This window comes from Bufo bufo, chromosome 4 (genome assembly GCF_905171765.1).
Source record: "Bufo bufo chromosome 4, aBufBuf1.1, whole genome shotgun sequence".
NCBI classification, from domain to species: Eukaryota; Metazoa; Chordata; class Amphibia; order Anura; family Bufonidae; genus Bufo; species Bufo bufo.
In genome coordinates this window covers 47,956,167-47,972,442 of record NC_053392.1, presented here as the reverse complement: position 1 = coordinate 47,972,442, position 16,276 = coordinate 47,956,167, and the positions used below count along the sequence as shown (strand labels likewise).

Below are 16,276 nucleotides of genomic sequence, written 5' to 3'. Positions count from 1 at the left end.
TAGGGCAATTATTAGGGCAGTTAATGGGCTGGGGCATGGGGGGGAGTCCCCATTGCCGGCTTTGGGGGTGTTGGGGCCCCCAGGAGGATCTGGCATGGTGGGGGAGGCAGATTAGGGATAGGGTCCACGGTGGCGTCGGTACAAACGCAGGCGGGGGATGAGGCGGAGGAGGAAACAGTGCAGCTGGGAGGGGAGGTTTATGTTTGCTTTGAGGGCCCGTTGGGGGCGCATTTAAAGCAGGAGGTGAGGGAGCGGATTTGGAAAGGGGAATACGTGGAGATTTTTTCCTTGCTCCCGTTGGATACGTTTAATCTGGATAGGGTACGGAGGGAAGAGGGGAAGAAGGAGGAGGAAGAGAAGCGGAGATATCGGTTGATACCACAAACCTTCACAAATTGTTTGCAGGCGTTTGCGATATTGGCAAGCGTGATAGGGGACAAAACGCCAGAGTGCTGTTCGGCTCTGTTCTGTTATTTGGACGCAATTGGCGAGGCGTATAGGGTGTATGGGGGTATAGCATGGTTGCGTTACGATGAACAGTTCCGCAGCGGAAGGCGGTGCGTCCAGAAATGAGGTGGGACCATAAGGATATAGCTTTGTGGTTGAAGGAGACTGTGCCTGTTAGGCCGGGCCAGTCCTTTCGGGGGGAATCAGGAGGCGGGGGGGCAAACGTCGCAGCAGCCTCAGCTAAGGGATTGTGCTTCGTATTTAATGACGGGAACTGTAAATTTAGAGCACGAATGCTCCGTTTGCGGTGGTCTCATGGAGCTGCGCTGTGCTTTAGGGGTAATAGACAGAAAAGGGGGGGACGTCAATAGCAAAGGGGGAGACGCTGGTCCGTCTGGAAAAGATGGAGCCGTTTCTAGATAGATATCCGGATAGGGAGGCTTTGTTACGGGAGGGGTTTTCAGTTGGTTTTAAAATTCTGTTAGTGTCGGGAGAGGCGATGTTGTTAAAAAAGAATTTGAGGTCGGCTACGGAGCATCTGAAGGTAGTGGCAGAGAAACTTAACAAAGAAGTCATGCTAGGCAGAATGGCGGGCCCGTTTTTGGACCCGCCATTAGGGAATTTGCGGATGTCCCTTTCGGAGGTAGTTCCAAAGTAGGAGATGAATACGTTTTGGCTTATTCATCATCTGTCTTTTCCAAAGACGTGGCAGTTGCGTAGGTTAAGAAGATTGGAAAAGGGGCGTTGCTAGCAAAGACTGATATTGCGGCGGCGTTTAGGTTACTGCCAGTGCATCCCGATTGTTTACATCTGCTGGGGTGTTTTTGGGACGGGGGATATTTTGTAGATCGGTGTTTACCAATGGGTTGTTCTCTGTCTTGCACGTACTTTGAGGTGTTTAGCTCATTTCTGGAATGGGTGGTGGTGGATTGGTCAGGTTGTGAATCCATCATTCACTACTTGGACGATTTCCTTTGTATTGGTCCCCCGGATTCTAGGGTGTGTGCACTGTTGTTACACACTTTGGGTATGCTGTTTGGGGCGTTTGAGGTCCCATTGGCAAAGGATAAGACGGTAGGGCCGGTTACTGAGTTAAGTTTTTTTAGGAATAGTGATTGACATAATTAAGATGGAATGTAGATTGCCTATGGACAAGTTGGCGGATTTAAAGGGGGAAGTAGCGAGGGCAAGTCGGTTAAAAAAGTTAAAGTTGCGTGAGCTTCAGTCACTTCTGGGAAAACTAAATTTTGTGTGCCGGATTATGCCCATGGTGAGGGTATTTAGAAGACGGTTAGCGGGGGCGATGGCAAGGGGTGGTCTCGCCACATCACTACATTTGTTTGGGAAAGAAATTGAGAGCGGACTTGAAAGTGTGGAGTTAATTTTTGGAAAATTACAATGGTCGCTCGCTATTCATGGGTGATGTGGTGAACTCTTTTGATTTTGAGTCATTTTCGGACGCGGCGGGGAGTGGAGGTTTTGGGGTTTACTGCGGGGGTCAGTGGTGTGCTGGGGTATGTCCAGATAGTTGGGTGGAAAAAGGCTGGGTTAAAAATTTAGCATTGTTGGAGCTTTTTCCCATAGTGGTGGCAGTTTTGTTGTAGGGAGAAGTTTTTTGGAACAAAAAGGTTCGGTTCCACTGTGATAATCTGGGAGTGGTTCAGGCGATTTATGGGTTGTCGGCCTCATCGTTGTTAGTGGTGCGGCTGCTACAATGGCTGGTATTAGAGTGCTTGTCGCTCAATACGTGGGTGGTGGCTGTGCATGTACCGGGGATTGACAACTGCATTGCTGACGCTCTCTCTCATTCATAGTGGGATCATTTCCGGCACCTGGCCCCAGAGGCAGAAGAGTTTGGGAGGGAGTGCCCAAATTGTCTGTGGGAGCTACTGGAGGGACCTTAGCAGGGCTCATTCAGGCATCATTGGCGCCTGGTAGGTGGGCGACATACTTAAAAGTGTGGCAGTATTGGGAGGATTGGTGTGGTAGGTTGGGTGTTGGGGACGAGGAGTTGGAAGTTCCACTGTTATTGTTGGTGGGTCATTGTAGAGAGGAGGGTTGGTCGGTGTCATAGATAAATAGTTGCATAGCCGGGTTGGCTTTTGGGTTTAAGTTGAGGAAGTTGCCAGACGTTACGAAGTCCTGTTTTGTGGTATGGGCGTTAAAAGGGTGGCATCGGTTACGGGCAGGGGAAGATAGTAGGAGACCGGTGTCGTTTGAGTTAATGTTGAAGTTAGGGGAACAGTTAAGGGAGGTTTGTAGTTCAGATTCAGAGGAGCGGTTATTTAGATTGGCGTTTTCATTGGCGTTTTTTGGGGCGTTACGCTTGGGGGAGTTGGTTTGTCCGACGGTTAGTCGGGTGGGGGGGGTTGCTTAAGGAAAACATGGAGTTGTTCCACGATAGGGTGGAATTCATCATCTGACGTTCGAAGGCGGATGTAGAGAGCGTAGAGTGGTACTGTTCTGCATTCCGGGCTGTAGTATGTGTCCAGTGCAATGTATGCGGGATTATGGGGCGGACAGGAGGAGTGGGGTTTTACCGTTGTTAGTACACATTGATGGGTCTTTTCTGTCCCATTTTCAGTTCACGCGGTTTTTAAAAAATGTTTGGATCATTTAGGGTCGGGCCATGTGAGGGTATTCGAGTCATTCCTTCAGGATTGGAGCGGCTACGGAGGCGGCTAAGTGGGGTTTGGGCGATTAGATTATAAAGCAGATCGGGCGTTGGGAATCTATTCGTTTTAAATCTTACATACGATTAAATCATTTGTAATGGAAAAAGTCGGGTCATGGGGGGGGGGACGGTATTGGGTTAGTTGGGTTTCTTATAGCAGGATTGTTCTTTGCTTTGGTCTTCTCATTCCAGGTGCAGTAACAGCCCTAGTGTGGATCATTGGACATTCTTATGTCTTTTGGGGGGCTGTCCGGGCAGCGGTTCAGCCAGACGGTCAGCAATTGGGGTTTCTACGGTCGACAGCGATGGTAAGGTGGTTGGGTCGCAGGTGCATGGTTTTGGCCGGGGTGTTGCCGGAAATACATCGGTTTGTTAGGCAGGATAGGGCACCCGATGTGTTAGTGCTGCATGTGGGCGGCAATGATTTGGCAGCACAGCCTTTTCGTGAGCTTCTTCGGGAGATTAAGTTTGACCTGCTGAGGCTTTGGGCGCTGTTTCCTAAAATGGTAATGGTATGGTCGGATATAGTCCTGAGGATGGTTTGGAGGGGTGCCAGATCTGTGGAGGGTGTGAACAGGGCGAGAGTTAAGGTGAACTGGGCAATGGGTCGTTTCATGGCCAGGAATGGGGCTGTGGCAGTGAGGCATATGGAACTCGAGAAAGGTGTTGGGGGGTTTTGGAGGTCTGACAGGGTGCATTTAAATGTGGAGTCTGGCGGTACAAGACGGCATCGAGACAGCTTTGAATTTATGGAGGTACGCGCAGACTTAAGGTGTCAAGTCTAGGCGTCGGTGGCGGGGGGAGGTCCTTGAAGTTGGTTATATTAACAGGGGAGGATGATGGGAGGACTCCATGGTTGGGGCTGGACTCCCAGTTGTGGCAGAATTAAAAGGGGCCATTCAGTGGTGCTTCCGAGCTGGTGGGCAACGGCTGGAGGCAAGATGGCTCACCACGGTGGGGTAATTCCAGTTGTTTGGGGCTTCAAGGATCTCTCCTTGGAGGGAATTATTATTTAAAAGTGTTTATGGTTTATATGTTTTATGTTAATAAAAACGGCTGCTGTTGCCGATTCATTCCAACCTGGTGTCTGAGTTTTATTATGGTTAAAGGGGGACCGAACACTGGGTGGGGGACATTATCGGTGTGGAGGGGGTCAGATGAGGAGCAGGAGAGGATTAGAGGGGTCGGACGGAAGGTAACCAATACCTCCGTCATGTGCTCATGCTGCTCTGTGGAGCAAAAAGGCCATAGAGATGAGGTATAAATAGATAACTAAGTGTGAAGGCAGATGGACCAAGTAAGGGAAACCACAATGAGAGCTCCGCACGCATAATAGAGGAGATTCATAAGACAATAGGTCTGGGAAAGATGTTACATTCTTGTGGCAGGCTAGCTGCAAAACCGTCTAGGGGCTGTCCTGTATGAGAAGCAGAATGCCCATTCATACCCAGTCAGGCCTTTTTGATCCCCAAATTGGTGGACCATACTTGCACAAGAATAGTCCTTGTACATAACTCACTTGACCAGCTCCCCAGAAGTTGTCTCCTGTTTAAGTCCTCAACCATACCAAGCCCACCGAGAAGTGTGTGGTCCCTAATATGAGGAACCCACCCATCCCAGTGAAAGCCCCAGGTGCATACAGCCAACCCTCGAGGTAAGGAAAGCTAACCGGGTCTCATACAAGACCAGCTCTCCAAGTGTGTGGCACATACATACATAGGATATTATTTTCATCATATAAGATCATTGACCCATCCCTGTATCTGAAAGACTCTTTATCAAATAACCTAAAGCTGATGAAAAGACTGATAGACAATGGGGCATACAGAAGAGGGGAGCACAAATCAAAGATCCAATTGGGTGATCTCTCAGGCCACTGGGTTTTGCCACCCAGGACAGAAGAGCTTCGCCTTTGGAGGTATAAGCAATCAAAATGGCTTTTTCCCGTTCAAAAAATGCGCAGGGTGCAAGATATCAAACAATAAAATATAAACTAGCATAACAAATAATAATGGTACGTATAAAGAGGATATAAGAGGATTCATTACCTGCAGTAGCTGGGGGGCAATATACGCAATTACATGCCCCTGCAACAAGATATACAGTACAGACCAAAAGTTTCGACACACCTCATTCAAAGAGTTTTCTTTATTTTCATGACTATGAAAATTGTAGATTCACACTGAAGGCATCAAAACTATGAATTAACACATGTGGAATTATATACATAACAAACAAGTGTGAAACAACTGAAAATATGTCATATTCTAGGTTCTTCAAAGTAGCCACCTTTTGCTTTGATTACTGCTTTGCACACTCTTGGCATTCTCTTGATGAGCTTCAAGAGGTAGTCCCCTGAAATGGTTTTCACTTCGCAGGTGTGCCCTGTCAGGTTTAATAAGTGCGATTTCTTGCCTTATAAATGGGGTTGGGACCATCAGTTGCGTTGAGGAGAAGTCAGGTGGATACACAGCTGATAGTCCTACTGAATAGACTGTTAGAATTTGTATTATGGCAAGAAAAAAGCTGCTTTAAGAAATGAAGGTCAGTCAGTCAGCCGAAAAATTGGGAAAACTTTGAAAGTAAGGGCTATTTGACCATGAAGGAGAGTGATGGGGTGCTGCGCCAGATGACCTGGCCTCCACAGTCACCAGACCTGAACCCAATCGAGATGGTTTGGAGTGAGCTGGACCGCAGAGTGAAGGCAAAAGGGCCAACAAGTGCTAAGCATCTCTGGGAACTCCTTCAAGACTGTTGGAAGACCATTTCAGGGGACTACCTCTTGAAGCTCATCAAGAGAATGCCAAGAGTGTGCAAAGCAGTAATCAAAGCAAAAGGTGGCTACTTTGAAGAACCTAGAATATGACATATTTTCAGTTGTTTCACACTTGTTTGTTATGTATACAATTCCACATGTGTTAATTCATAGTTTTGATGCCTTCATAGTCATGAAAATAAAGAAAACTCTTTGAATGAGAAGGTGTGTCCAAACTTTTGGTCTGTACTGTACATTGGCCGGACTAAAAGACAAATAAAGAAAAGAGTGGGGGAACATATATATAACATAAAGAAAAAAATTGAGGGCCACCCCCTGTCGAGGCATTATTTGGAAAAGCATGAGGGGAAATTTAATGGCTCAACCTTCTGTGGGATCGAATTGATCAGATTAGGATCTAGAGGGGGTGATCTAATCAAGAGCATGTCGAGAGCAGAAACAAAATGGATTTTTAACATGGACACACTGATACCTGGAGGGTTAAATTCTGAGGGTTGACCTGTTTGCATTCGAATAAGGTAGGGAATTATGGAGAATGTGCATTTAGGAATCCTCAACTAAAAGACGTGGAATGGAGGAATGAAAGGATTAGGATTATGGATGAGAGTGTATAAATATAGGGTACCAAGCAGCAGCGCCGGATTCCTCTTCCTGACGAAGGACAGCGTACTGTCCGAAACGCGTAGATAGGAATTTTGGTACCCACTACTCATCGTAGTCTGCATAGTGACGTCACTATCCGCGCGAGGTACGAAACATACACTCGGCCGGGGCGCGAGCCGTAATCCAGTCATCCTAACCTGATACCCAGCATCAGGTTCATTCATACTCAAAGAGGAAGGAATAGACACGAAGGAAACGCCAAGGAACAGGTAATTAAAATTAACAGCAATATTAGCCTGTATATCCTAGTGGCAAGTGTGTCAGTGACACCTTCAGTGTATGATAAGTGAGCTGGCTTAGGTTGGGAAGAGCGCGGTGTCATATCTATTGATTTTTAAAGTACACATACCTGCAGCGGTTTGTGCGGTACCGCTGCGACACCTGCAGCCAAGTAAGAAAGCAGGGACTGAAGCGAGCGCCAGGGGTATTGTTTGTTTAATATCCTATTTCCAGAATGAGACCACCGAAGTGAGCGGAGAGCACGCCCTTTATTAATTTCTAGGAGACTGCAGAATATAGACAAGCACTGACTTGGCTATCTCCAGCGTTCCCATAGAAGTGAATGGCTTGCGCGGTGCACTATCCATTCATTTCTATTGGACTGCCAAAAGAAGCAGAATGCGCTCTCGCTCGGCTATTTTCAGAAGTCCCACAGAAATGAATGGAGAGCATGCCGTGCATGTGCTGTGCACTCTCCTTCACTTTCAGGGGCCCGTTCTAGAGATGGTTGTGAGTCTCAGAGGTGGGATCTGCACCTATCTGACTGTGATGGTATATCCTAGATGACACAACCCCTTTAATTGCACTGTTACTCTACAAGCCTTTTTTTTACTATTGTGATGTAAATAACATGGGTGGAGCTGTGACAACCTCCTATTTTTATGAAAAACAGTGGTGGTCAATTTGTTATATATAATGGTTAAAACATTTTTGTTTTTGAGCAAAGAGTTATCATACAAAAACTAATAATGAAATTATTGCAGAATGATTATTGTTTGGGAGTGGGGGGTTACCATGGGGGTTATAGGGTCTCCCGATAAAAGCAAGAGACGACATATAACTAGGACCACCAGTCATTGCATCGTAAGGTAGATGAACTAGAATAAGGGCTGAAAAGACTTAGATGGGAGCAAACAATAGCCAAGGGGCCAAAGCTTCTACGTTCTCATGAGTAGCGAGTGGTCAGGGCAGTCTCATGCTAAAACTGGAATAACCCTCTAAAGTATTTTACAAGATTAGAAAAAAAACAAGAGTCTGCTTTTTCTCCAGAACCAACACCACACCTGTCCATTGGTTTTGTCTAGTATTGCAGTTCAGCTCTATTAATTTTCAATGAAAATGACTTGCAATACTAGACATGGCCAATGGACAGATGTGGCGCTGTTTCTGAAAGAAAAGGAGACCCTTTATTGTAGTCCTCTAAGAGTATCCCACTGGCAACAATATGGTCTCCATTACAGCAAAAGTTTTGAAAATGTAGTTACGGTAGTCAAATTGATAGCAAATAATATGAATTCTGTGGGAACCTCTTTATTTAATAAATAGAGACAAAATAAATATGTAAATATATAACATTATTACAGAGCCAATACATAAATTAACTTACAGAGTAATTTACACAAAAAAGACAATCCCTCTTCATATACTGTACCCAATCATAGAAGAGGGTCTCCCACTCAGGATCCCCTCTAGGAGCAATAATGGTGAGCCACTAACATAAGGCTCTTCTCACTCTGGCAGACCTGGGCCATTCATATGTCACATGTTCAGCTATTTCTTTCAGTGGCCAGCATGTAATACTATATTTCCCCTCTAGTGGCCACTGCAGGAGAAACTTATAGTTGGCTGCAGCTTCCCCTATGGTTAGAGATGAGCGTAGAATTGGATCAATTTTGTCTTTATGAGATAAGTCCATTAGGCTCCATTTACATGACTGTGGGACCCCTGTGTCTGTGTTATGGACTGCAAACCACAGTTCCACAAAACATGGGCAAAAGACTTCAATGGGTCAGTGATCCACAAGATGCGGAAAAAGAGAAGACATGTCCTATCTTTTGCAGCACGGATCCGGGAGCACACAGAAGCCCTTCCGGGTTCTAGCCTCCAGAAGTACCAGGGGCATCTCCACAGTCATATGAGGCTCCATTCTAGTTGTGCCTCTTATCTGAGGTACTGGGTGATGGGCCGGACACAGGTGCAGCCCATGGTGACTAGCTGCTTGTCCAGCCTATAGACGGGGACACATCCTCTCATCTCACGACGCAGGACCAGGATCTCCTGTCTGATGGGGACTGAGTTCATGCTGAGGTCCACATTACCCTCAAGGTCCAAACAGCCGTGGTGGAGACATCTGGCCTCGTTGATGACCACCGGGAATCTGTTGTTGTCCACGTTGGAGCTGGAGGAAGAAGATGATAGAAATCAGAGGCCAAAACATCAAAAAAATTTAGTCCTTCACCCAGCAGAAAGGTTTGGGCAGCTGCCCTATTCCAATATCTAAATACTCTGGCCAAGGCAGAGAGGCTTGTTGGGTCCCTTGGCACAGAGGGTACATGTCCCACCAGCCACCTATTTATATCGATAAATTCTAAATTGGTAACATTAGTACATTTTTTTAATTAATGTAAAAATGGCAAAATAATTATTGAAATACTAAATGCAGATGATACTCTTTGCAGGGGGCAGCCATTGTGGTTATCAGCTGACCTCAGTGGAGGCATCTATGGTTCATGAAGCTCACACCTGGAAATTCCCTTTGTAGTGTACAGCGATTGTGATTGTGTTTCAAAATCTTCGGTCTAAGCTCACGGTATATTTTCCATGTATGGTTAGTAGCATGAAAGAAAAATAAGCGTGCAGATAGAGAAACCAAAGTAATCGTGAGATGATGTCACTAAGTACACATAATGTATAGGGATGACCATACAGACATGGACGTGGAGAAATTTACCTACAGGAATTATCTATAGGCAGAATGAGATAGATAGATAGATAGATAGATAGATAGATAGATAGATAGATAGATAGATAGATAGATAGATAGATAGATAGATAGATAGATAGATCACCTGTATATTTACCTGTATTCCCATGGAGACATTGAGCGGCTCTTGATGCTGTCCGTCATTAGTTGTGCAGAGCTCCCACCGTTGATCTTCATATGAACCTTCACGCGTGGTGGAAATGTGGCGTCCACTTGGAATGGACAGTCACCTCCGGACAATGGGGGGACATTCCACTCCTCTGTACCAGGTACCTGCACCTCTCTTCCATGGGCAGAAGAATGGAAGACAAGGAGAAGCCATGTGGAGAGACCCTGAGAACAGATTATAGGATATGTATTATATGGGCATTATGGAGGTGTCAGCGTTATACAGGATAATGGTACGAGGAAGGGTTAGAAATGGAGCAATAAGGGGGCATGGCCAGCCATTAGAGAGTAAAGACGTGCCTTCCCTCCATACCGACTACTTATGATGGGCAAGACCATAAAAAAGGGTAGAGCCCGACCATCGGCTCCCCTGGCATCCTCCCAAGGCGACCTGCCACGTTCTTTAGCTCGGCAGCCTGCTTTACCGGGCCCCGCATCGAATCTTTGCGCCATGTGCTCCCAAGATGGCGCAGGCATCCAGACCACGCAGCCTACAGAAGCGCTCCCTGACGCACAAAGGAACCTTTACCCGTCCCCAGGGAGGTGCCGTTCTGCATCTGTGCCCTCCCTACCTGCTTGCACTGAGAGGCACGAGTGGACAATCAGCCAGGATCAGAGCCCTCTGGCCACGTCTGAATAGCGCTTCTTGGAAGTGCGCAACAGCCCTAACTGCCTCCAACTGCCAGAGCCCCTGCCTGTCTCCCCGCCACTGCTGCTCACCGTGGCGTCCCAGGTCAGTACAGGAGCTTCTCCCATTTTCTTACAAGCCACACCAGTGGTTTTCAGCCTTGCCTACCCAGGGGGCCATGTACTGAGGGCCTCAGTTGGCTCTTTTTGGCCCAGAAGCCATGCACCCAATGCCTCTACAGTGTTGGAAGGCCCAGGCACTCAAAAGGAGCCTCTCTGTGACCAGCTATTGCCATACTCTGGCCCCCACCTCCAGGGTCAGCCCTTGGACCACCATCAGAGGTCCCCCAGTCGACCTGTACTTCATGCTCCTTCCCCTCCTGCTGCACAAGAACCCTTCTGTCCTTCTTCTCACTCCCCTAGCCCATCCTTGACAGCATCCCCACATTGGTCAACAGGATCATCTTGGGACGACCCCCGTCCGCAGCCGTCCCCACTGGACCTTAAGGTCATAACTGACCCTACAGCAATGCCTCCCCTGAGTTCCCCATTGCATCACTCTTTGAAACCGCCATCCTCTGCCGCTTTATTTGATGAGGACTCCAGACCGCCCACTATGGCGGACCTGCGTACTCTTATTTGCGCTCTACCTTCTAAGGCAGATTTGTCTAGCTTCGCTACCAACATCCTAAAAGAATGTAAGCGAGAATTCTCTCAAGTCCACTCTGAGATGGCAACGCTTGACACCAGACTTGACTCTGTCACACAAAAGCATGCAGCCCTGTCAGCAACCGTTAAAGCTCTACAAGACAAGGTCCAAACTCATGATGCACAATTTTATGTCCTACAACATTTGGACGATATAGAAAACCGCAGTTGCCGTAACAATATACAGGGAGTGCAGAATTATTAGGCAAGTTGTATTTTTGAGGATTCATTTTATTATTGAACAACAACCATGTTCTCAATGAACCCAAAAAACTCATTAATATCAAAGCTGAATATTTTTGGAAGTAGTTTTTAGTTTGTTTTTAGTTTTAGCTATTTTAGGGGGATATCTGTGTGTGCAGGTGACTATTACTGTGCATAATTATTAGGCAACTTAACAAAAAACAAATATATACCCATTTCAATTATTTATTTTTACCAGTGAAACCAATATAACATCTCAACATTCACAAATATACATTTCTGACATTCAAAAACAAAACAAAAACAAATCAGTGACCAATATAGCCACCTTTCTTTGCAAGGACACTCAAAAGCCTACCATCCATGGATTCTGTCAGTGTTTTGATCTGTTCACCATCAACATTGCGTGCAGCAGCAACCACAGCCTCCCAGACACTGTTCAGAGAGGTGTACTGTTTTCCCTCCTTGTAAATCTCACATTTGATGATGGACCACAGGTTCTCAATGGGGTTCAGATCAGGTGAACAAGGAGGCCATGTCATTAGATTTTCTTCTTTTATACCCTTTCTTGCCAGCCACGCTGTGGAGTACTTGGACGCGTGTGATGGAGCATTGTCCTGCATGAAAATCATGTTTTTCTTGAAGGATGCAGACTTCTTCCTGTACCACTGCTTGAAGAAGGTGTCTTCCAGAAACTGGCAGTAGGACTGGGAGTTGAGCTTGACTCCATCCTCAACCCGAAAAGGCCCCACAAGCTCATCTTTGATGATACCAGCCCAAACCAGTACTCCACCTCCACCTTGCTGGCGTCTGAGTCGGACTGGAGCTCTCTGCCCTTTACCAATCCAGCCACGGGCCCATCCATCTGGCCCATCAAGACTCACTCTCATTTCATCAGTCTATAAAACCTTAGAAAAATCAGTCTTGAGATATTTCTTGGCCCAGTCTTGACGTTTCAGCTTGTGTGTCTTGTTCAGTGGTGGTTGTCTTTCAGCCTTTCTTACCTTGGCCATGTCTCTGAGTATTGCACACCTTGTGCTTTTGGGCACTCCAGTGATGTTGCAGCTCTGAAATATGGCCAAACTGGTGGCAAGTGGCATCTTGGCAGCTGCACGCTTGACTTTTCTCAGTTCATGGGCAGTTATTTTGCGCCTTGGTTTTTCCACACGCTTTTTGCGACCCTGTTGACTATTTTGAATGAAACGCTTGATTGTTCGATGATCACGCTTCAGAAGCTTTGCAATTTTAAGAGTGCTGCATCCCTCTGCAAGATATCTCACTATTTTTGACTTTTCTGAGCCTGTCAAGTCCTTCTTTTGACCCATTTTGCCAAAGGAAAGTAATAATTATGCACACCTAATATAGGGTGTTGATGTCATTAGACCACACCCCTTCTCATTACAGAGATGCACATCACCTAATATGCTTAATTGGTAGTAGGCTTTCGAGCCTATACAGCTTGGAGTAAGACAACATGCATAAAGAGGATGATGTGGTCAAAATACTCATTTGCCTAATAATTCTGCACTCCCTGTACATTTGCAATATTAGCATCCATTAGTCGCCACACCTCATTAATTGACCCTAGGGGTCCCTTGGTCCTAGTAACAGACCATCCTCGCTTCCCTTCGGGGCGCTCATCTCAGCCCTTTCTCCAGGGCACGAAAATTTGCCCAATGAGGTTTTATCACGTCCTTTCAGGATCCTCACTGAAATCCCTACCTCAATTGCTTGGGATCCCCAGTCCATCAACTCGCAACTCCTTTGAATATATGCAACTTAAGCACTTCCACTCCTCCATGTGTAAGACCCACACACTGTCGCGAAACCTTACAACTTTTGAACAGATGTGCATCTCCCCTTCAGCGGTTTTTAGAAACATATCAACTACTGTATTTACAAATTGCTGATCTGTCAACATTCCTTGTGTCCTCCTCCATTCTTTCAGGCCTGGGCACATTACTTAGGTACTCACCTCACCCCATCCCAATGGAATAGAAGTTTTCTTCTATCTCACAAAGCATTGATCTCTACTAAGGCTCAAGAAACGAGCTATAAAATCCTATCTAGATGGTACAGAGTGCCTGCGTTTCTCCATAAATGGTTCCCCGCAGTGTCAGATCGCTGCTGGAGATGTCATACGGAGGAGGGCACGATGAGCCATATCTGGTGGCATTGTGCCATTTAACATTTTTTTGGGAACTTGGTACATAGGATAGGTAAAAAGGTAACAAGCATTCCCATCCAGAATGCCCCTGAAGCTCTTCTATTGTTTGTACTTGACCTGAATATCCCTGCCTATAAGAAATTACTACTGAAATATATGATCCAGGCAGCAAAAGTAGTAATACCGCAACATTGGAAATCCATCTCTCCTCCTTCATTGGAGGAATGGTTTGAGGAGATTGCCCTATACCAGAGTATGGAGGGATCTCATTAGCGTGACACCCTTGGATGTCTCACGATACCTGAAGACTTGGGGTCCGTGGGACACGTTTTGTTCCTCAGAAACCTTCCGGAACACGCAAATGTAAGCCCTACATATCTAGCTATTGATACCCTCCTACCCTTTCCCATTTTCCCCATCCCCCCTCCCACTGTCTAATGTCCTCTTTTATATGTCTTTTCTTAAGTGTTTGATTTTGTATTGCTTTAATGTTTGTTTCCACGCGGTTCCGTGGCTCACTATGTTGAGCACCAGATGCTTCACGTGCTCCCTTTCAATGCATGACTACATGTTTGTATCAAATAATACTGAAATGAAAATGTTATACTTAAAACTTTAATAAAACATTAAATGGGAGAAATGGAGCAATAAGATGCAGCAGATTTAACCTACAGTATATATAATACTCACTATTCTGCTGGTGGAGTCACTGTGTACATACATTACATTACTTATCGTGTACTGATCCTGAGTTACATCCTGTATTATACTCCAGAGCTGCACTCACTATTCTGCTGGTGGAGTCACTGTGTACATACATGACTTATTTGTACTAATCCTGAGATGCATCCTGTATTATACTCCAGAGCTGCACTCACTATTCTGCTGGTGGAGTCACTGTGTACATACATTACATTACTTATCCTGTACTGATCCCGAGTTACATCTTGTATTATACTCCAGAGCTGTACTCACTATTCTGCTGGTGCAGTCACTGTGTAAATACATTACATTACTTATCGTGTACTGATCCTGAGTTACATCCTGTATTATACTCCAGAGCTGCACTCACTATTCTGCTGGTGGAGTCACTGTGTACATACATTACTTATCCTGTACTGATCCTGAGTTACATCTTGTATTATACTCCAGAGCTGTACTCACTATTCTGCTGGTGCAGTCACTGTGTACATACATTACATTATTTATTGTGTACTGATCCTGAGTTACATCCTGTATTATACTCCAGAGCTGCACTCACTATTCTGCTGGTGGAGTCACTGTGTACTTACATTACATTACTAATCCTGTACTGATCCTGAGTTACATTATGTATTATACTCCAGAGCTGCACTCACTATTCTGCTGGTGGAGTCACTGTGTACATACATTACATTACTAATCCTGTACTGATCCTGAGTTACATCCTGTATTATGCTCCAGAGCTGTACTCACTATTTTGCTAGTGGAGTCACTGTGTACACAAAATTACATTACTTATCCTGTACTGATCCTGAATTATATCCTGTATTGTACTCCAGAGCTGCACTCACTATTCTGCTGGTGGAGTTACTGTGTACATACATTACATTACTTATCCTGTACTGATGCTGAGTTACAGCCGGTATTATCCTCCAGAGCTGCACTCACTATTCTGCTGCTGGAGTCACTGTGTACACACATTACATTACTTATCCAGTACTGAACCTGAGTCATATCCTGTATTGTACACCAGAGCTGCACTCACTATTCTGCTGGTGCAGTCACTGTGTACATACATTAAATTACTTATCCTGCACTGATCCTGAGTTACATCCTGTATTATACTCCAGAGCTGCACTCACTATTCTGCTGGTGGAGTCACTGTGTACATACACTATTTATCCTGTACTGATCCTGAGTTACATCCAGTTTTGTAATCCAGAGCTGCACTCACTATTCTGCTGGTGGAGTCACTGTGTACATACATTACATTACTTCTCCTGTACTGATCCTGAGTCACATCCTGTATTATACTCCAGAGCAGCACCCACAATTCTGCTGGTGCAGTCACTGTGTACATACATTATATTACATGTCCTGAGTCACATCCTGTATTATACTCCAGAGCAGCACCCACAATTCTGCTGGTGCAGTCACTGTGTACATACATTACATTACATGTCCTGAGTTACATCCTGTATTATACTCCAGAGCTGCACTCACTGTTCTGCTGGTGAAGTCACTGTGTACATACATTACATTACTTATCCTGTACTTATCCTGAGTCACATCCTGTATTATACTCCAGAGCTGCACTCGCTATTTTTTCACTGTGTGCATACATAACATATACTCTAGAGCTGCATTTACAATTCTTCTGGCTTCGGAGCTCGTTCTGATAATTTGTAAGTAGAGTTTAATTGAGACTCTGTAAAGTAATATGATATAGAAAATAATAACTACCTATCTCCCCCACATTATAGGAGATAGGCTCTTAGGTTGTGTCTGATTTAATGCTTTCTGTTTCCACTAACAACCAACAGAATTGTAAATACAGCTCTGGAGCATAACACAGGTTGTATCCATAAGTAATGCAAAGTACGTACAATGTTGCTCAGCTTTTAAACTGTAAAATGATGCTCAAAAGAGGACAACCCCTTCAAGACAATTCTTCAGATAAACCAAGGAAGATAATTTTGCTTTCGGAGAACATAATAACAAGTAATGAACCCCCACACCTCATACCCCTATAATGGACCTGGTTAATAAAACTGAATAGGAATCGGTGCTCCTACCATTAATGTTCCCCGGTGGGCGGCCATTGTTCTCATAGACGAGCTCTGGTGAGGTTCTGCTGGTGGACTGTGCTGGGACTCT

General features: G+C 45.4%; 1 protein-coding gene across 1 annotated transcript; it reads right to left on the bottom strand.

Moving 5' to 3' along the window:
• Window positions 1-8,720: 8,720 nt before the first annotated feature.
• Window positions 8,721-10,467, bottom strand: LOC120998968 (interleukin-17A-like). Its single transcript, XM_040429845.1, has 3 exons — window positions 10,432-10,467; window positions 9,641-9,876; window positions 8,721-8,958 (listed from the first exon to the last, which is right to left on the bottom strand). The coding sequence occupies exons 1-3, from the start codon at window positions 10,465-10,467 to the stop codon at window positions 8,721-8,723; spliced, it is 510 nt and encodes a 169-aa protein (XP_040285779.1).
• Between the last annotated feature and the right edge of the window lie 5,809 nt (window positions 10,468-16,276).